The sequence below is a fragment of the Fulmarus glacialis genome, unplaced genomic scaffold (genome assembly GCF_000690835.1).
Source record: "Fulmarus glacialis isolate BGI_N327 unplaced genomic scaffold, ASM69083v1 scaffold2142, whole genome shotgun sequence".
Taxonomy (NCBI): Eukaryota; Metazoa; Chordata; class Aves; order Procellariiformes; family Procellariidae; genus Fulmarus; species Fulmarus glacialis.
Window position 1 is genome coordinate 3,352 of NW_009198213.1, and position 21,208 is coordinate 24,559.

The following is a 21,208-nucleotide window of genomic DNA, read 5'->3' on the forward strand; positions in this document are numbered from 1 at the left end:
GTCACCATCCCTGGAGGTATTTAAAAGACATGTAGATGTGGTGCTTCGGGACATGGTTTAGTGGTGGACTTGGCAGTGTTAGGTTAAGGGTTGGAACTGATGATCTAAATGATTCTATGATTTCCAACTGGTTGGATTTGCATGCATTTAATCAAATTTATCAGTTGTTAAAAGTAGTACACTGTAGCACATTAAACTATTCATTTACTGCCAAATAAGCGGGAAGAAACACAGCAGTTTTAACACATTACTGTTAGAAGATGTTGATAATTCTGACCAACTGAGGCACAACTGTAGATGGTGACCAACAAGTCATACTTAGGTGACTTAACTAGTAAGTGTACATTTACTTACAGTACATCAGATGTATGTATTACCAGTGGAAAAAAACAAGAAGGTCCATCTAACTTACATGTTATATGCAGCCTAATGTACACTCAATGTAAAATGTTATGAACACTGCCCCAAGGGCATGTAATTTCCTTTCCTGCATTACGCTATTGGACAGCAGACAATCAGAATTCACTCCAGCTTCAAAATAATATATGTTAACTGCCCATAATCATTTCAATCCCTGGGCAAATTGCATTCTGTGGCTAGCTTTTTCAGCGCCATAGTTAATTTAACTTGATTATAATTGGAAGCATCTGACTATGATTTAGGCATGCTTATTGCTGTAAAAGAAATAAGCCCATCTTCAAAATTATTGTGCAAGTATTTTAATAAGATTTGCACACATCTCAAAAAATTCTATTGTATGACTCCCTGGTCTTGGAGTTAAGTCAGCTGTAGAAGAGTCAAGCGAGGAGCTCACTGATGAGGTAAGGGATGTATCTGCAGATTTTGCTTGTGCATCAGCATCTGAATCTTTTTGACAGGATCTATAGTTGCTCACAGAACCTGATCTCTGTGGAGTTGCAGTCCCAGACTTTGCTTCAGTAATTTCATCTGGGGGGCAAGGGGGGAGAGAAGGAAAATTAGGTATCAGTATCAAGTCAGTTATAGGAACAGCAAACATCTTCTCACACTTCTAAATCTTGTTTTTTGAAGTCTTGATTAATACATAAACAGCTTTTGCAAACTCTATATATTTGATACAAAATAAAAGCTTATACATATAGTAACACAGAAGGAAGTGTCCTTATGCGAATTATTCCTGTACTCTGAACTGTGGTCCAGAACCATTTACATCTAGTTTAGACCAGCACTCGCCATATTTTTCATGAACTAATTTCAGCAGCTAATAGTTCAATTTAGGTTACATAAAACAAAACCAGGATAGTATCATAAGGTTAAGTCCAATAACAGTTCCAATATTTTGTAGATGCTTTTTGCTAGCATCTACTTATTTTTATTCTATTTTTGTTTTCTTTATATTTGGTTATTTATACTTTGTTATTATTTGTATTTTTTATTATAATTCATTGATACATTAATTGCTAGCATCTACATTAATTTATCCTTCACTTTTGGAAGCTTTTCCCCATTGTATGTTGTACATTTGGGCTGCAGTAGCTTAAGTTTAGCTTCAGTATGAGGAGGAAATACTTTCATCTTAGAAGTAATGTTCTGCTGAAGTATCTCTGTCCTTACTTTAAATACTGAACTCTCACCTGGCACCAGAAGAGTTATTTCCAGGAGAAATTAGTGAACACAGGAGAGACTGCCTTTTCACATCAAAGCTACTTTAAACTACAGTTTGGTAAGAGGAACAGAGAACAGTTAACTGTGGTGGAGAGAAAGGAAAGTCAAACCAGCTTCACTGTTGGAAGAGAGATGGCAAGTCCATGCCCTTGGGTTGTATTTCCTCAAGAGTTGAAGCCAGGACTGCAGCAGGCTGCCCTCCCCCAGCTGCATGGCTCTAAGCAGTCATCCCCCCTCCAACAGGGATGGCATTTGTCCTATACTGCAGTAGGTCAGTACAGGAAAGTGATTAGTCCCCTGTATCAAGTACCACTAGACCTAAGCAAGGCACCTGTATCGTCAGAAGGAACGAGGCAAGAACTGCACTGCCAAGTCAGATCAGATTAAACTGTCATGAGACACAGCCCTAGCCACCCTATACTGTAATCCAGCCACGCTACAGTAAATCCTTTTTCCATGTCACATGTTTTCCTAGGCTGTCATCTACACCATTGGCTGCAGGTAATTCTGCTTTAGTCTTCTACGCCCATAAACAAGCATTGTGGACAGTCCCTATTAGCTCCTCCATTCATTTTCAGAAAGGTATCCAACCAGGATTTGTATGCTGTGTTACTGTCACTCTATAAAACATTATCTTTCTACAGGTCAGACCAACTGCTTTCAAGAGCTCAGTTACTGCAAGCATATAACTCCTATCTCAAATTTTGTCTACTACTAGCATTGCTGGGTTGACTTTGCTAGCAGGTAATACCTTAGCGCAATGGGGAAGAAAATTGGAAGGGCAAAAGTGAGAAGGCTCATGGGTAGACATAAACATAGTTTAATAAAAGGAAGAAAAAAGGGGAAAAAAAAAAAAAAAAAAGAGTGATGCAAAGGCAACCACTCACCACCTCTCCAAAGCAGACTGATGCTCAGCCAATATCAAGGCTACCTTCCCCAAACCGCCATCCTCTCAGTTTCTTTGCTAAGCATAAGACTGTATGGCATGGAATATCCCTTTGGTCAATCTGGCTCAGCTCTCCAGCTTGTGTCCCCTCCCAAGTTCTTGCTTATCCCTGGCCTACTCATTGGGTGCAACAGAGTGGGAAAAATAAAGACTAGATACTATGTAAGTACCGCTCAGCAACAGCCAGTGTGTTACCAACACTGTTTTAGTCACAGATCCAAAACACAGCACCATATAGGCTACTATGGAGAAAATGAACTCCATCTCGGCCAGACCTAGTACAGCAATGTACAGTCCAACTCAAATTTAAATGCCTAGATGCCAAGCTTTATCTTCACTAGGAAATATTATTCACATGCTTACTCCAGATCTAAATTAATATTTACATTTGGCGGTGAGGCTCCAAAGGCAGTTTAGGTTGATCCAAACTTCACCTCTCACAGCCCTGTCCTCTTTTGCATTAGTGGTATTAGTGCTGGTGCAGACACAAAATGGAGCAGTTCAGTAGCTGATATAGCTAAAAGGCTATTATTTAAGGGATGAAGCAGCTAACCATCTGATCACAGGAACACTAGACCAGGAAGGAATAAAGAAACACTAGTACAGATCTAGAATGGCTTAAACAAGTAAAGGGCAACACTTACTTCACTTCTAAACAAGTAAATTAAGATTTGTTTGCATTTAGAATGATTTCCCATACAACTCCATTAACTTATATAAGTCTTCACATACCATCAATGCTACGAAAGTCCAGTAAGTATGTCCTGCTGTCCACCTGATACAACTGTAGACTCATTTTGGAATATGCACTTGTTACTGGATTCTTCCTTCGAACACGTAGATAGTATGGATTTACAACCTAGTACAAAAGAGATTTGAGTTAGTTACCAGAACTGCTTGAAAAGCACTGCATATTGTCGTTGTCATTTCAACTCACTGGTATTATCAAGCGATCTCAGGCTTACCTGTTGGAGTTGTGTGTTTGTTTTTTTTTTTAAGCCAACAGAAAAACGTTCGTACAGCCCCAGTAGAAAAGTTAAGACACATTAGCAAGACTTTTTCTCCTGTCAGCATGAATAGCCTCCCCCAAAACCCTTCCTGCGTAGCAACCACGAGGAGTCAGCACAGGCACATGATATTATTTTCCAGCACAAGAGAACATAGTTTCAGACTTCTAGGCTATGTAACTATATAAAAATAAATAAAATAAAAATTTACTGTTGTCTGCTGTAAAGATCCTTTATTCTTTTACCTTCCATTCATAATCCAGTTGTTTAATTGCTCGACAAACTTCAGCCATGATATCATTTGGTCGACTCTGACTCCGTATTCCCAAGTGCCACTTAGCTCTTCTTACACCTTGGTGTTTTGACTTCTGTGGATTCAGCTCATCAAGGGTATGGCGAGGACGTGGTGCTTCAGCTACTAAAAATGGCACTCTTTCAGGATGAGGGCGAGAGAGATGGTGATCATCGAGAAAAGAATCCGGTGGGCTTGTAGCCAAGTAGAAGTCTTTGGCCTCATTCATTATTCTTCTGTTATCTATAATGAGGTGATAAGCAACCGCTAAAGGGTCCTGATGATTTCGGCTATATAGACAACTTAGCACTTCCTCTTCAGTGCATTCAAACTTCTCACACACTTCTTTTAAGGCTTCATCATCAATCATGGTAGAGCTATATGATGGGTCTTCAGGAAACAAGTATTTTGGAAGGTCCTGCTTAAACCATTCATGTTCCCTAGATTTAAAAATTAAAAAAAGTCTGAGTATATGTATTTAAAGCAAACTTTTTAAATATTAAATTCTTTTAAAAATAAAATTATTTTTAGTCTGTACAAAAAGAATCATAGTTGTCAGTCCAAGTCCCCTTCTGTGCATCTCAGACAATAAAACAGTACATAAAGTAATCACTGCCTTCACAAGATTTTGCTAGACATTTTGCAGAAGACAAAAAAAATCCTCTTTCCTGTAAGTTTTTCAACTACCTGAACTCCAAAAATATCTTTGTATAATTCATGAATCAGCTTTTTATATAAGTGGTGTATTTTTTACTGCCAGTTTTGAGATATTTTGAACTAAAATTCTTATACTACCCACTTGAGTTGTCCCTCCCCAAGTACACACATAACAAAATTAAGTAACATTGATGATGAATAATTTTTTGGTAGATGTTTGGACACAGATTCTTGAACATTGAAGTCACATGCTCTCCACCCCAAACAAGCTGCCTATCATTTTTCCATTCATAACACCCGCAGCTGTATCTTCAAGACTTAAAAAGGGTTGAGGGAAGCTATGGAAAGGTCAATCTGTACCTCTTTACTACTGTACCCATGGGCTGGTATACATAAGAGGGAAAAGGAAAGATACAGAAGGAACCAAATACTTACATTGCCCAATCATACAGAAAAAATAAGATTATTTTGTGTGCCTACAGTAAGCTGCTTAACTAGCCAAAGGCTATGGCATGACACTAATTTTGAAAGTATTCTAGCCTATAGCATAAAGACTTGCTACAGATTTAAAAGCAGTTACATGGATGTCGTGGTTTAACCCCAGCCAGCAACTAAACACCACACAGCCGCTAACTCACTCCCCCCCTAGCGGGATTGGGGAGAGAATTGGAAGGGTGAAAGTGAGAAAGAAACTTGTGGGTTTCTCCACAGCTGAGACACAGGTCCGTGTGGAGGAAGCAAGATTCTCTTCGAACTCTCAGCTTTGGCTGGCCAATCCATCCACAGTTGGTTGCCTCCATGTCTGTCCAGCTCATTATCACAAGGGTGTTGACATATGACATCAGTCACTTCATACAAACTTTTGCCACATGGACCACATGCACCAGATTTCATCTAGGTCTTTGGATACCTGATTGTCATCCAAGTTGCTATAGATCACCTCCACCATGTCTAATTCCCTCAGATACTGGATACGTCCCTCAATGGTGGTCCATTTGCTTAGGGAATTTGCAAGATCTTCCTTGAAGGCATACCTGTCCTTCACACTTGACAGAAGTCACCTCCAAAGATGAGGACTCCTACCCCTTTTACAATCCCGGCCTTACCCCTAGCAAGGGATCCCAGCTGCTGGGCTTGCTTACCTTCTAATTCCTGAGTACTGGCCCCAATATCCCAGCCTCAGAGTAACCAGCTGAGAATTTGCTCACCTAGTTGACAGCTGACATCTTTTCACCTAACTCGCAGCTCACTTAGGGATAGGGATCGGGTGGTTTCTGTCTCATTTATGATTTCAGTCCCTTCCTCCTCCTGTTCTTGTGACTGCTCTGCTGCAGAACAGGCTGACTCTTCTGACTCTCACTCCCGCTCCCTCTTAGGGGAAGCTTCTTCATCCCTTACTAAATGAGTTGACTTCAGCTTCAATTGTTTCTTTTTAATTACAAGAGCAACTGATAGAGTTGAAGGCTGGGTCTCTGGCCTAGCCACAGTGTCTGTTGGTATGTTTTCAGATCAGAGACCCTCTCTTCTCCTTGAGGTGCTGAATAGTATTGAGCAGTGTTTGGTAAGTGCAGGCCAGGCCACAGCACAATGCAGTAAGTTGTGCCTCTCTGGAATAGCCAGAGCCAGGGCATTTTTTTTTCCCCAAACATTCTATCACTTCATCAGGATCCCGCACTTGTTCGGGAGTGAAGTCCCAGACCATCGGAGGTGACAAGCTTTCCAGATACCTGCCCATATTCTCGCACAAGCCTTGCCACCCATAACCACACTGCTGTGGGGCCTGGGTGATATTCCCAAATAGCTTGTTAACCTTAGAACATTGTTTCAGCTTTTTCTAAGAAATACCTAAGCTGACAAAATGTTGCTGAAACAATGTTCTAAGAAATACCTAAGCTGACAAAATGTTCCTAAGAAAAGTAGAAGTATTTTGATTACCCAAGGATGTTCAACATACTGAAGAGTTACTGTAACAAGGGAGAAAACATCACAGAAGAAGGTGGTGAAGATGCCCTTCTGTATTTCCTCCACAAAAAAAACCCTCTCGGATGAAGAAGTATAATTGTTAATTGTCTTCATAAGATGGTACCCAAACTACAGTAACAGCTTCACTACAAAGCCCAAATACCAGATTCCACTCAAGGCCAATGTTTTAATAATAAATCTCCCAGGCAAAACTTCACTAAAGCACTATAGAGCACAGCAAAATGCAAAAGCCAAAACCAGTCTTTAACATGTACAGCAAAAAAGGGAACATGGCACAGATCGGATAAACTAATACCGAGAACAGATAAATCAACATTGTGACCAGCAACTGTTATTAGACACAATTATAAATTCCATCTAATACATTCTGGTCAAATCTGTTGTTATCTCAAACCCTTCATGTTGGGTGCCAAAAAGGACTGTCGCGGTTTAACCCCAGCCAGCAACTAAGCACCACACAGCCGCTTGCTCACTTCTCACCAGTGGGATGAGGGACAGAATCGAAGAGTGAAAGTGAGAAAGAAAGTTGTGGTTTAAGATAAAAGCAGTTTAATAATTAGAAAAACATTTTTTAAAAATTATAAGAAAAAAAAAACAGAGGAAAATAAAACCCAAGAAAAACAAGTGATGACAATGAAAACAACTGCTCGCTACCAACTGACCCATGCTCAGCCAGTCCCCGAGCAGCGGTCCCCCCCACCAACCTCCTTCACAGTTTTATTGCTGAGCATGATGTCATATCCCTTTGGTCAGTTGGGGTCAGCTGTGCCTGCTGCGTCTCCTCCCAGTGAGGAGCAAAAAAGGCCTTGACAGTGTGTAAGCACTGTTCAGCAGTAAATAAAACATCCGTGTGTTATCAACACTATTTTCAGTACAAATCCAAAACACAGCCCTATACAAGCTACTACGAAGAAATTTAACTCTAACCCAGCCAAAACCAGTAGAATGGACCAAGCTCTAGTCAGTGTGATCCTGAGAACATGCCTCAGCACAAATGTGTTGAGCAAAATACACCTTCATCAGAAGCAATCAGTTAATTTGGAAGCAGAAAAAGCTTTTCCTATACCACTACAAAGCACAGCCCTAGCTGGATGACTGAACCCAGAGGAATATTTTGTCACTATTCACTGCAGTGAGCCTCTCTCCTTGCATGCACACACACACCCCCCAGAAGAATTAAGGTATTCAATTAAACACAGTTAGTGCTTTAAACTGTGAGGTGACATGTCTTATGGCTAATAAGACAGAACTGTTTAGGACTCAAAATCCACCCATGCTCTATAAACAACATTTTTCAGTATCTTTTTTACACCACTTCTCTTCCAGACTTATTTAACATGACTGAGATAAGTTAAGTTCTTATCCACTCAAGTTTTACAATGCTTAGTTCTCACAGTGCTTTGATTTCTGCAAGAAAGTACTTCCTGTTGTAATAAAGTAGTAAAGGATAAGCGCACCGTTTTTTGTTCTACTGAAAGAACATGAACATTGCAGATTTCCTAACTTCCAATCCTAAAAGGAGATGCATTTTCACTAAGGTAGTGTATCAGAGCTCTCTCCTTAGAGCTTCTTACAAAGGAAACAGGAAAACCTAACAAAGCTGCTGCATGAAGTACAGCTCTCTATCAGCTACCATTTTTTTTTATTCAACCCACTGCACACTTGTCAAAGCAGTCACCTTCTCCTCTCTCCAATCTCCTCTTGGAACCTGGAGCCCATGATGGCTCTCTGTACCTACAAGCTTTAACCTTAATCAATATTCGATGCAGTAATTATCACTTATACACAAATTCATGCCAGGGTTTTGAAGCTTGAAAGTCCTATCTTGCATATGGAATATTCACAATCTTAACAAATGATTTTTCAGAGTCTGAAGAAACATGAATAAAAGCAGTAGTTATCACATTAAAGAGCCATAACTTCCTCTCAGACATTTACAGTACAGAATAGCGGTTCTTAACAGCAAAGACATTTTTGTGCCAGAGAAGTCAATTCACTGTAGTTTTTGCAAACCATTCTGCAGGTAAACAGCTTTGCTATAGCAGCCTTAAACCTAGAGTTTCTCAGAATTTCTATATGTAATATTATATAATTTGTTCTACTGTGACCTCCAATAGACACTTCATTGGCCACTGGAGATCAGAACCATCAGACCTAAAGCCAAACCACCAGAAATTTTCATCTCAGTCTAAAAAACACGGACAAGCTATATGAATGATTTCTTTGTTCTGTGTATTTGCACTGAGATTATCATTCCAGCACCCTGTGATCAGACATCAGTTAGTGTTTTACCTAATGTCTCTGATTGTTGCTCTCTTCATTGGATCCACTTGCAGCATGTGCTTCAAGAGACTAATCACAGATGGATTCAGGTACTGAGGGGTGTAAAATATACCATCACATATCTTCTTAAAAAGGGTTGGCACATGATCATCATCAAATGGAAGTGTCCCACATAACAAAGCATAGAGAATGACCCCACTGCTCCAAATATCTACTTCTGGACCTGCATATAATCTGGGAAAAAGTTAACTATTAGTGATTTGTGTTTAGTACATTTAAATACATTTTTTTTTCCCCCTCTATTTTCTTACATTGTATCCCAGTAATTAAGTGTATTAACTTGGGACAACTAATCTGCAACTACTATACCATTTCAGTTCTATGCCATGCATCCCTTGAACTTTAGTGTCCTTGCTCTTCAAATATATTACATGGCACAAGTATGTAGTTTTCCTCTCTATTGTATAACAATAATCCACAAATGCAATTTAAGACAATGGCAGACTGAAAGAAACTTGCACCTACTAAGAAAGCCCATGTTATACATTGTTATCACTGTTTTAATAGAATCTGTGCAAAGTCATCTATCCCCCAAATCTGGGAGGCTGAAAAGTTTAAGACAAGTCCATATAGCAGAACTTGTCACGTATTCTGTGCTACGCCTGAATATAACAGACATTTGGTCTCCAATCAGCAAGAGGCAGTATTAGGGTGGGTAGCTGAAAGCAACAGATTTGACAATCATCAAGTCCAAAAAAGGGGAAGATACTCACTCTGAAGGTATCTACTCTGCAGCAGATATTTCACTGCTACTCAACTTCACAGCAGACTTTGCATGTAATTCTACCTCTACTTCCAAGATCTGAGCTATGAGATTTTCAAACCAATTCAGGCACACTGTACACACTGGATTTGGGGCATCGGACATCACCTCCACCTCACAGGAACTATTCAAAGCTAGTTCACAGAAGCCTTAAGTACTTATGAAAAAATATCAAGACCATTAAAAATTCAGCCCACGGTTTCTCAGCATCAAGCTTGTCAACTGAACTAGTTTTGTAGCCTTTAGAATCAAGCAGCAAAATGACTGAAGTACATGCACACACGTATCCAATATAAAAGAAACTACCTTCCTGAAATTACTTCTGGTGCAGCATAGTTAGGGGAACCACAGCTTGTTCTTAGAAATTCTCCATCTGACATCATATTTGATAGACCTGAAAGTGTATAAGAGTAACTACTAAAAATTCAGAGAGCAAAATTGTTTCACACTGCATATACTACCTAGAACAAATCACTAGTAAATCAAATTAGAAAATTAACAAGTTTATCTCAGTAAAGAAGTAACATTGTTTGGAATTACTGAAATTCTATATGAGCATGCCACATAATCCTCCATTTAGTTTATCAGAAATTTGAGTAACATCAATCCATTATTGCACACAACCTAGAAATATTTGAGAACATATTAATTCCAAGACAAAAAACAGTCCAATTTGGATGACACAGAACAAAGATGGTCTAAGGAAGATGGAGCAGCATAGCAAAACAGTCATAATTTGGTTATTAACAAGAAAGTCTTAAAAACCACATTTGCTTCTAAATCCTCAGGAAAACTAGTATGTATATTCAAAGAAACTTAACAGCCCAGTTGCTCCTAATTTTGAACATGAGCGTTACACTCTAAGACTGCACTTTAGGAGTGCAAATGTTCTTGCAATGAAATGAAAAGCCCAGGTGAAGTCCCATGTGGAACATGCTACCACAGAATTGCCTAAAATTCTGTAAGAGGTTATATAGAATAAGGGAACTGAGGAGTACACATGACTTCACCACAATTTAGACACCTACTCTGCTCAGCTGGTTCCTGAATCTCTGCAGTTCAATAGTTTGAATTTAGATATTCTGTTATTAATTAAAGTGTACTTTAGAACTAGGCCATCTTCATTCACCAGTCCTCAGTATAATCTAGTATCAGTAAAGAACTACCAGTTCTATAATAGCTGTGGAAAATATCTTCTAGTTTCCTCAGTGGAGGCTGCATGAGCAAGACGACCACAAGCCAGAGAACTCAGTCTCCAAGAAGGAATTTTACCCTTTCACAGGCGGGGCGGGGAGATGAAAAGAGTACAGCTTGGCTAGCCTTCATATTCTAATACACCAAAGCTTTTGAGTACTACAGCTTAAGTAGTAAGTTAGAGGAAGATATTTTTGTAAGTTCCTATAATTCATTTCTTCACCACACAAGCCGTTTCACCGAAAGCATTTTCTACACAGAAGAAATCAATATGATTCCCAGTGCCCACATGCTTGAACACCATACTTTTAAAATATACTTAGAATACTCAGCATTACCTAGCACTTTTCATCAGAGACCTCAAAGTGTTTTACAGGGGCACGTATTATCCACTATGTCTACAAGAGATATATCATGATGATATAGCAGTATGGATACCTTACTATGCTTATGGGGTGAGATTTCCTGATTCAAGTAATTCCAAGAACTAGCTGCCAGTCTTCTCAGCAGCTGTGTCACAAACAGCTAGTATAAACAAATAAGCTTTCTGATTAGTTAGGCAGGTATACAGCAAAAAAGCACAGGAGTTTGCAAGATTAACTGTTCTTATTTTACCTTTTATGCTTGATTACATTGTTTCAATCACATCTTCAGAGTTTTTAAAGTGAATTTAGAGTAGTTTAATGGGATGACTAGGGTATTTTACTTCAGCAACATGGTTCTTAAACATGATGAACTGCACTTGCACTGTACTTTCAAGAAAGCTAAGCATCTACATTTCACATTTAGATGGTGAACAGGCAATAGGAGTGAATTTTGAAGTGGAAAGGTCAGGAACTAAGTCTATTTAGCATTTCAGAGAAAATATTGTTAAGCAAAACCAAACGAATTGGTTCACAATTTCACCCAGTCACAGAAGATACCTGAAAAGAAAGCTTGAGGGGAAAACAAGTTCTATGCATGTGCAAGAACATTATTTTGCTTTACATTCATATTCTTCAGGTTCTTGTACTGTGTCCCACCACCAGGATATTCAAGTATACACATTTTATTAAGTATTTCCCATAGTAATTAACAGGATCTAAAGAACACCAGAAGTGTGATCAGATTTAAAATAGCAATGCTTACCAAAGTCAGCTATCTTGGCATTCATGTGTGCATCAAGCAGCACATTTTCAGGCTTCAGATCTCTGTGTACTACCATATGCCTGTGACAGTAATCCACGCCAGAAAGGATTTGTTGGAACAGACGTCTACTTTCCTTCTCATCAAGCTAAGACAGACAAAGGTTTTAAACAATTATGAGACAGTGGAAGATAACTTGTTTTACATTTATATGAATTAAAGGAAATTTTTCCATGACCTAAAGTTACCATTTATAGTTTTGGTACTTTATCCAGCAGGTTATCAGAACTTGTAGCAGAAAGCTTCACAGCTTACATAATTTTGTTTATACCACAGCTCTAAAATGACTAAAACAAACCACACCCACCGACTCAGAAAGTCACTGAAATTTCTCAATCACACTTTTGAAATTGGTTAGGCAGATGTTACATACTCAGTAACTAGAAACATTAGCACCCAAACATTAACTTTGTCTAATTGCAGTATCAATGAACTTTGAGATTTAAGCACAGTGTAACATTTAAGTTGACAAAAGCTGCTGACACACAGCACAGAAGTGATAAATTTTAGATGCTATTTATGCTATTAATAGCTAGCCACAAACAGCAGACTTAGCTGGGCATTTCCTACAAACATGCCCTAATCCATGTCAAAGTTTGTTCTAACAACTAACTAAAAGTACGCTGGCTACCTAGATGGTTTGTGAAAAGTGACTTCAGAGCTTTCACAGAAACTGTTCTACTAGTAGAAGAGGGTAATAAGGGCACAATGGTAGCTTTCCAATAACGGGTTATACTGAAGAAATAGTTTCCAGCTACTCCAGCTGGACACACACCCATCCAGTTTGTACCCTGTAATTGTAAATTAACATATCATCAGTAGAGAGGAAAAATGCTATGACAAAGTCATACATAAAGATCTGAAACATGTTAACATATAACCATTTTTACTTTCAGAACAAGATTAGTCAAAGTATATTTTGATTTCTAACAGCAAAATTAATGCTGAATACATAAAAACAAACCTTCACTTAAGAGGGTGTGACCAGTACCCCCTGCTCCCAGCCCCTGGTGACATGGTTAGCATAACTAACGCCATTTTATGAAGCAAGCAGCCATTCTGTGACCAAGTGAGTCACATATTTGTGCCCTTTCCCTTATTATCAGGTCCTGAAGGTCCTGCGAACCAAGTAGACAAACCAAACAGATTTCTTTTTCCCCTCCCTAGTGGCCTCAAGATTCCTGGGCGCCACGCTGATTACCCCCTTCCTGACCAGCCTTGAAGGCCCCGGGCACCCGGCCAGCCAGGTGGTGGTGATGACCTCCTCACAGAACAGGGAAGTGTAACAGCACCCAGAGCACAGTCCATAAAATCAAGTAGCTACAAGTCCTTAGTCGGGAACCTGGACCAGAACTGCTGCTGGACAGTGAAACCTGTGACCTCCCAATGGCCAGGGACGCCTCCACCATCCTCTGCTTCCTCCGAGGACTGAGTGACTGACTCATATTCTTTCATAGGATTTTCGAGTCTAGACTGTGATTGTTATACTGATACAGCAAACCATGTATTAAGATTTGACCTGATCTGCAGAGGGTCTAGGTGATTAGAAATCATTAAGTTAAGTTGTATTATAAATTCTGTATCACGCTACTTATAAATTTTACTACATTTGATTCTGCTTGTAGAAATCCTGTGCCACTCTAATCAAATTCTGTGCTACACTAATCATAATATCCTGTTAAGATAATAAAGCTTTAATTACATCATTCTGCCAAAGATCCCCAAAAAGAACTTGTCTGTACTCTCAGTGACAGGTGACACAGGAATGTTGCAAAAGCAATAACAGAATGCAAGTCATTGATTTGTAGAGTTAGACTACTTCTTACCCTTCCATTTTTACAGATATAATCAAACAGTTCTCCTCCTGAAACATATTCCATCACCATGAAAATGTCAGTTGGTGTACTGATGACCTGGTACCTGATAAAAGAAGGTATCTGTTAGTCTACATACTCAGTAAAGATGCTAGTTACACTTAGTTAAAACCAAAAGTTGTAAAGAGTCAGAAAAAAGTATACTTTAAAATATTTATCAGCCAATTTACAGCTACTGGAATAACAATATTTTGCAGAAGCTATTTCTTCTCCTTTCACTATGTGATGCCGTCATTGCCAAGACTAGCAGGAAATTTGTATTCACCACCAGGAATATCAATCTTTAAATACGTTCAGAGGACTAAGCTTAGTCGAAATTATTTCTATGAAACTATTTACAGTGCTGCCTCGCAGACAGTTTGGTGCAGTGAGGAAGGAATTCAAAAGGACTTTGCTAGTGTCTCAAAAATACACACTTTTTAACCTTAACATGCAAAAAACCTGAGTTGTCATAAATAGAAAGTGTACTTCAAGACTAGAAAATAATTGCTCTTAATAATCATGAATATCATCTTTTACAAAGAGTACTGAATTTGTCATTAGTATTTAAGAGTATCGACACACTGGTTATTATATTTTTATCATTCTACTTCAATTAAGTTTAAAAACAAAGAAACTAACAAAAAAACCAAAGAAAACTCTGAAGCTTTGTAATAACTAGTTTATGGCCAAACTCCCCACTTAAGACATTTTTGATTTTGTTCTACATAACCTTACCTATAAGTTGTTTAATTTTTTCACCTTACAGCAGTTAGAAGTGATTGATTTTTAATGGAACAAGAAAATGAACACTGATAACACTTCAGCCAAAATTCAGATATCATATTGACAAGACAGGAAGTAGCAATTGGATGAAAATGCATGTTTCAAGGTACTACACTTAAGCATGCAAATACCTGAATTGTAATAAATAACTGAATTCACACATACACTACAGAACTCCAACGTTCTTCAAAATGCCAATTCCAAGACGAAGGGGAAAACAGACGTGCTTCATCTTACTAAGACAAGTTATTCTTGAACTACATAGACAGCAATGAGTTCAGACATGCACATATATGTGTGCGTGCACATATATGTGCGCGTATCTATTTTAACAGCTTAGTATTATAGTGTAACATTTCAATAACCTTAATACCCTTCTGAGGCAGTTATCAATATGAGATCTTCAAAGTTAGTTTTACCTAAAATCTTACAGTCCAAGATGCTTTACCTTTACCGATTTTCTCTCTAATACCTTGGTTGAAAGTACCTTATGTACTTAAATATCAACAACATTCTGAAGCCATGGCTAAGACTACTACAGAAATAGTATTTTAATCGTTTTAATCCAAAATTTACAGCCGTCCTTCCCTATAGTCAGCTAGTTTTTCTGCTTATGGAAAAGGAGGTTGTGGAATAGTTACACACCTATAATGTAAGTAAGGTTATCAAACCACACAGTACAGATGACCAGAATGCAAAAGGAGGCAATTTTATGGAGGAAAATAAGATGCATTCTGTTGCTAGAGGTCTGTGGTAGTGCATTTCCCCCCCTTCCCCTGGGCCACTCTACGATTTCAGGAACTCCTGTTAGGCCTTAGCCATTGTGTAACGAGTTGGGCAGTTGACTGTCCCTTGACCATACCAGGCACTCTTGCATGGCTGAGGTGGGGAGCAATACTGATCATACCAGGAACATGGGCTACCTGATCAAGGTAGGGAACAAAAGCAGGGGATAATTCGTCATCTCTGACAGCCCTGAAGCATTCCCTACCTGGGTCATAGCTCAAGGTATAGCTCAATACCATTGTTACCGTGAAACAATACCATAATTACTAGACAGTGGCCAGGATGGAAATTTACCGATGACTAAAGCCAAACCTGTAAACAGCAGTCCCAAGCAAGACCCTTTGAGTTCTCCTGGACCGCAGAGGGCTGCACCTAGAGTCTCCCTCTGAGTGGGACACCTCTCAGAGTTCACAAACTTGAGAGTTTGTGATATTCGGAGGACCGTCGGCACCTGGGCTGAAACACTCCACAGGGCTCAACCCTTTGCCCGTTGAGAAATGCCAAGACATTTAACGTGAGTATTTCACAGACTCGAGGGGAATTTTTAACTGGTATCTGTATCTAGCTATAGGCCTTTGTCTTTCCCGAATTTACCTAGCTGTGGGTCCTTGTGTGTGAATAGATCATACTGTGTGTGTATTGATTTAGGTAACTAATAATAAGCATAATCTGTAATTTAATAATTGTAGTAAACTTAGTTAACTTGCTTTGTAACTGTTAAATTAGTCAATGATTAAATGCTGTCAAAATCTTATGATCTACCTTAAAACTGTGAATGAACTTCAGGTCGCTGCTAAACATATAGAACCCGTTAGGCATAAACCATTGACCACGTCTGAGACTAGACGTATATCCAGCCGCACCTAGACTCCTCTCTGAGAAGAGGTTTAGAAAGCAAGGGGGTCTACTCTGAACCTCATGACTCAACGCGAGGGTCTTCCTTACCCTTTTTGTTCTTGGTCTTTCTATAAATCATTCCAACACAATTCTGACACTATTTTCCCTGTGTATACTTAATCCATGTAAGGAGTAATAGAGTGAACCTTGCCATCGAATTCTGTTAAGTCGCAGTTTTACAAATTTCTATTAAAATCACCTTTTTCTGATATCTTTGCCAGTGATTCTTTAAGCGGCCTCAAAACCACTCATTCATGACAAGGTCAAAAACCACAGGAGGTGATGCTCCAAAGGTTTTTATTTAAAGCATGGTATAGAAAGAAAATCTTATTGCCAATAGGCTTGCAATATTGTATATACTGCTTCATATATACTGTATATGAAATTTTTCATAAAGCACAGCAATGTTCCAAATTAGACATTGCCTAATTTGTAATATTTAGCTGAAGAAATCTGTTTACCTTCACCCCAAATACCTTAAGCTGCTATCTAGCAGTTCCCCAATCCAGTTCCTAATAGCACAAGCAGCATGATCCTAAGTTACCAGCAAGTCTACCTGCACAACAGTATCAATTATATCTCAAATGCTATTTATACACAGGCTAATAATCCTTCTGCTTTAGAAATGCAGGCTGACCAACTGAAAAGTTAGGGATCCATCAATTTTTCCATCATCTCCTACATCTTGTCCCTTCTCTCCACAAGCAAGAGAAAAAAATTCTCCCCGTAATTCCTTGAGAAAGAAACTGTCATCTGAAACCTGCTAAGCTGACTTAACAGTTTAGCAACACCACAAGTACACACTCCTGTTCCACTCCCATACCTCAGTTGGTACACTGACACTTCCTATTTTGTTTTAGCTACAGGACGTCCTTTGGACTCATTTATGAACTCTAACTGGCAGCACTAGCAATTTTGCAGCCAAATCAGCTCAATAGTTTTCTGAAAACTAACCCACTGAAGAAGTTAGTGAGTTGATCTGACACAATCCAATTTAGCTTCAATGTAAGAGCTGTTGCCAAATTAAAAGGAGTATATAGGGACAGCATCTGTCAGTGGCAGTGGGGTCTTAAGACAAGACGCTGCCAATAAAAAAACCTAACACCAATACTACAATTACCCATGATCTGGAGGTACAGGTTAACTTTACAGGAAATGAAAGTCAAAAAAAATCAACAGCATTTATAATTTATTTCCTCAGACCAGACATGAGGGGTTTATTCTAGGACATATTTGATTGTACTCTGAACTCCACTGACGAACTATTGATCAATTAACAGATGTAAACAGGTACACTGTAAATACCACGTTTAGACAAGTGGTAGCAGCTATATTGAAGAACTTTGAAATATCAGTCACAAATCATTTAACAAATGGCACATCCTTAATTCAGAAAATCTTGCAAAGCGCCATCTACATTGGAAAACCATAGATCACTGACCAGCACACCACTAAAAACATATTTCGAGTAAGAAAATACAACAAACTTACTATAGAAATGCCCTTTACAATCTTGGTTCTTAATAACTCATTTTCTAAGCAGAAAAAAGATCAAATATAACCAGAAAAGGAAAACTGAAGTAGCAGCTAAAAACAGAGATGAATGGTACTAGAAGTATCTATCATGCCATTACAAAGAATTTGTAAGCATTATTTGTAAATAATGGAAGCTCTTCAGCCTGCAGAGAAGATCAGTTTTGTGAAAACGCATTACAGAGGATACTGAAAGTGGCTACATACTTGGAAGCTGGTTACTTTCCTGACAAGATACTGCTAGTAGTACTGCCCTTTAAGCATGTTTCATGTCAGTTGAGAGCAAAAAGAGATTACTGCTTAAATTATTGTTTGATTATAGCAAGCAAAACTTACAGCTTAATTATATGAGGATGCCGGAAGAGTTTGAGGTTCTGAATCTCCCTGCGGATTTTTCCTACAACATCAAGGCTGCGAATCTTCTGTCGATTCAGGATCTTCACTGCAACTTTATGCCCAGTTAACTCATGTTTGCCAACTGCAAGGAACAAGGAAGTATTTAGTCAGAGTTTTCAACTGCTCCGTAAAGACATTAATTTGCCCATTTCAACTGCAGCCAAGAAAGACAAGCTAAGATGTTAGCATTCCACATATCCCCATTATCTTTGGGGAGGTTGAAAAAACACGACATGTAATTTCTTCAGCCCTACTCCAATTTCTCCCACAATTCTATCATTACAAGATGAATGGGGTATGTAAGAAAAACCTTAACCTAAGCCTCAGAAGTTTTGCAGCATGACTACATTTTTGCACTACTGCAAACAAACAAAGCATATCCCAAAACACTGCCTCCTTGCTAATTAGGCAGACCATTTTCTCTCCCTCTAAGTCACTCCAAGCTTTTGGCTCACTTGGTAACCTGCTCAGACATGTTATCCTGCAGCTCTTCTACTTTACCTGCAAGGATCACCCTTACTAAAGAAATCACTGCTATCCTTCCCTCAAGAAGCCTGTTACCCCTCTTAAAGTCCTTAATTTTGCAGGTGCTATTGGAAGTAGCTGCAACAAAGTTGCTAAGAACATTTTTCTTAAACCCAACTTTGGATCACAGATAAACCACAGAAGGTAAGTATGTGTTCCACCAGAAGGCTTTGCTATCTGCATTGGTTTCTGCATGCAGTGATTATAACTACATCACTTTCCTTCGCCACCCTGATTCCTACCTTCTGAAGATAAGCCAGACTGCAGGGACACCTACATCCTTGTCACTTGAATGGACATTGCTAACAGACCTGTGCTGAACACATTACTCGCCCATGTGGGTGCCTCTCCTCACTTTAGCTAAGCCCCAGGCTTCAAGCTTTATTTAAATATATCCATGGGAAGCTGTGATAAACAGCAGTGATCCACAAAAACCTTTCTGCATTCAACAGATAATTTGGATAGAATTAGCAAACACCTATCAATCTGTAAATCTCATTCCCAACACAAGACTTTCCAGCTTTTAGCCTTTATATTGAGCTAAAAAACAATGCAAGTGAGAAGAAATTCATAGCAGAGACAGAGATAATGATAAGCATTTGAGTGATTATTCTTACAAGAAGATAGCCACTGTGTAAAATAAAGCAGTTTGTCTAAATTCCTGTAGGGAAGTAACTAAGTAGTGGATTACCGAAGACCCTGAAACATCATAATGCCGTGGTGAGATACCTTTTGTACCTGAGAATACAGAAGGGCTCCGACTGCAAGGTAAAAAAACACATCCCCTCATTCAGAGGAGCCATTACCTAGAAATGGCCACAATACCCAAAACACTGGACGGGCAGCATGCAGGACAAAGCCCACATCCATCACAAGTCCTAGACAGACCACAAAGCATTGGTAGGTGAGTGCCCAGAACTGCAAAGTCACATCACGTATGAAAATTACTTGCTTTCAACCAGATCTACAATTAAAGCAATCGCATCCCCTTTGTTTTCTTCAGTTCAAATGTGATTGAAGTTTTAAAGGAACCCAAATTATATCACCTGTGTTCAAACCCTATGGAGTAATGAATCATTAACATACAACATTAGAAAAACAACTACTCCATTTGAATTACAAAGTCTTTGCCTACCAATAATGTGAACTGAAGTAAGCAGAAGTATTTGGGAGAAAAAAAAAATCTTTAATCAGTAAGTTAAAATTTAACATTAATTTTGCTTAGTAAGAAACGGCTTCTTAGAAACTAACCAAAAATCAGTTAGACATATGAATTTGCATCTTCCTTTGCTTTACAAAGTACAGTTAAGAAGGTGTTTAATTTAGTAAGTAGCATATATATTTGAGCCATTCTACAGCCCAGCGTATAAATATTCAGTTCTGACATGCATTGTGTTATAAAGTCTCATTTATCAGCCAGTTTGTTTCATTTCAGTCTACCTTAGACAAAAACTGGAATTTCATTAAACTCAGAAAAACACTAGAAAGTAATTTATTAGCTACTACAATCTATGTTCAATATGTAAGGCACATAAGATAAGTTTTTCCAAACACATTTTTCATTCAAAGTAATTAAACAGTAACATTTGCAGTTGACTGAAACCAATTCTAGCTGTCACAACCTCTAACATTGTGTGCCTCAAGCCTTGATTTTATTCATTGACTGGGAGAAAACAAGATTTTCTGCTTCTTCAACTCTGTTTGCCAACTTTGAATAAGTTATTGTTATGAAAATATACTGTGGTTTTGTGCAGGTGCAAAGAGATCCCAAAAAGCCTGTTCACTTGCTTAAGACATTTCAAATTGAATTGCTATTTTCTTCAGTAATTTTAACCTCCCTTTTTCAATTCAATTTAAGATTATAACAAATCTAGTTTTTAAGATACGAGTTTCCAATAACCACCTACTTCATAAAACAAAACTGTTTTCTTAGATATGGTTCAAGGTATCTGTTAGCAGTAAAACAGCAGACACCAGCTGGTAACAGATTGCTGATTACTTTTGAATTCGGCATAAAAACAGAACTGAAAGCAAGACCTCAGATGATAATATCATGTAGAAAAGTAAGCAGCCAATGTTATCTTTCCGAAAGCTACTTTGTATTGCCTCTTGATAGAAGTTTTACCTGTAAAATTTATACCTATAAAAGGGAAGGCTCATGAATTGAAATAATCAAAATATATTTATATTAGTCACCCTAATCCCCTATCAGTCCTTCAAAAGAATCACTGCAAAAAGAAGTTCACTTTACAGACCTAATATTTCCCTATATTCCTTTATTCTCTGATAATACCAATTGCATTCAAGCTTCACTATGGCTATGCATAGCACCGAGATTTCCAAGACAGTGACAGTCTCCAAGAAGCAGTGACTGCTTTTAACTGTTGAAGTGCAGGAGCAACAGTCTCTAAACTCAGT

The 21,208-nt window shown here is 38.5% G+C and overlaps 1 protein-coding gene across 1 annotated transcript; it reads right to left on the reverse strand.

Moving 5' to 3' along the window:
* Window positions 1-460: 460 nt before the first annotated feature.
* Window positions 461-18,347, reverse strand: PRKAA1 (protein kinase, AMP-activated, alpha 1 catalytic subunit; the record flags this gene model as incomplete). Its single annotated transcript, XM_009572810.1, has 8 exons — window positions 461-948; window positions 3,323-3,449; window positions 3,843-4,329; window positions 8,822-9,046; window positions 9,942-10,029; window positions 11,958-12,102; window positions 13,841-13,934; window positions 18,206-18,347. Coding segments are annotated over 8 exons (1,553 nt in total), but the record flags the coding sequence as incomplete, so codon positions are not given.
* Between the last annotated feature and the right edge of the window lie 2,861 nt (window positions 18,348-21,208).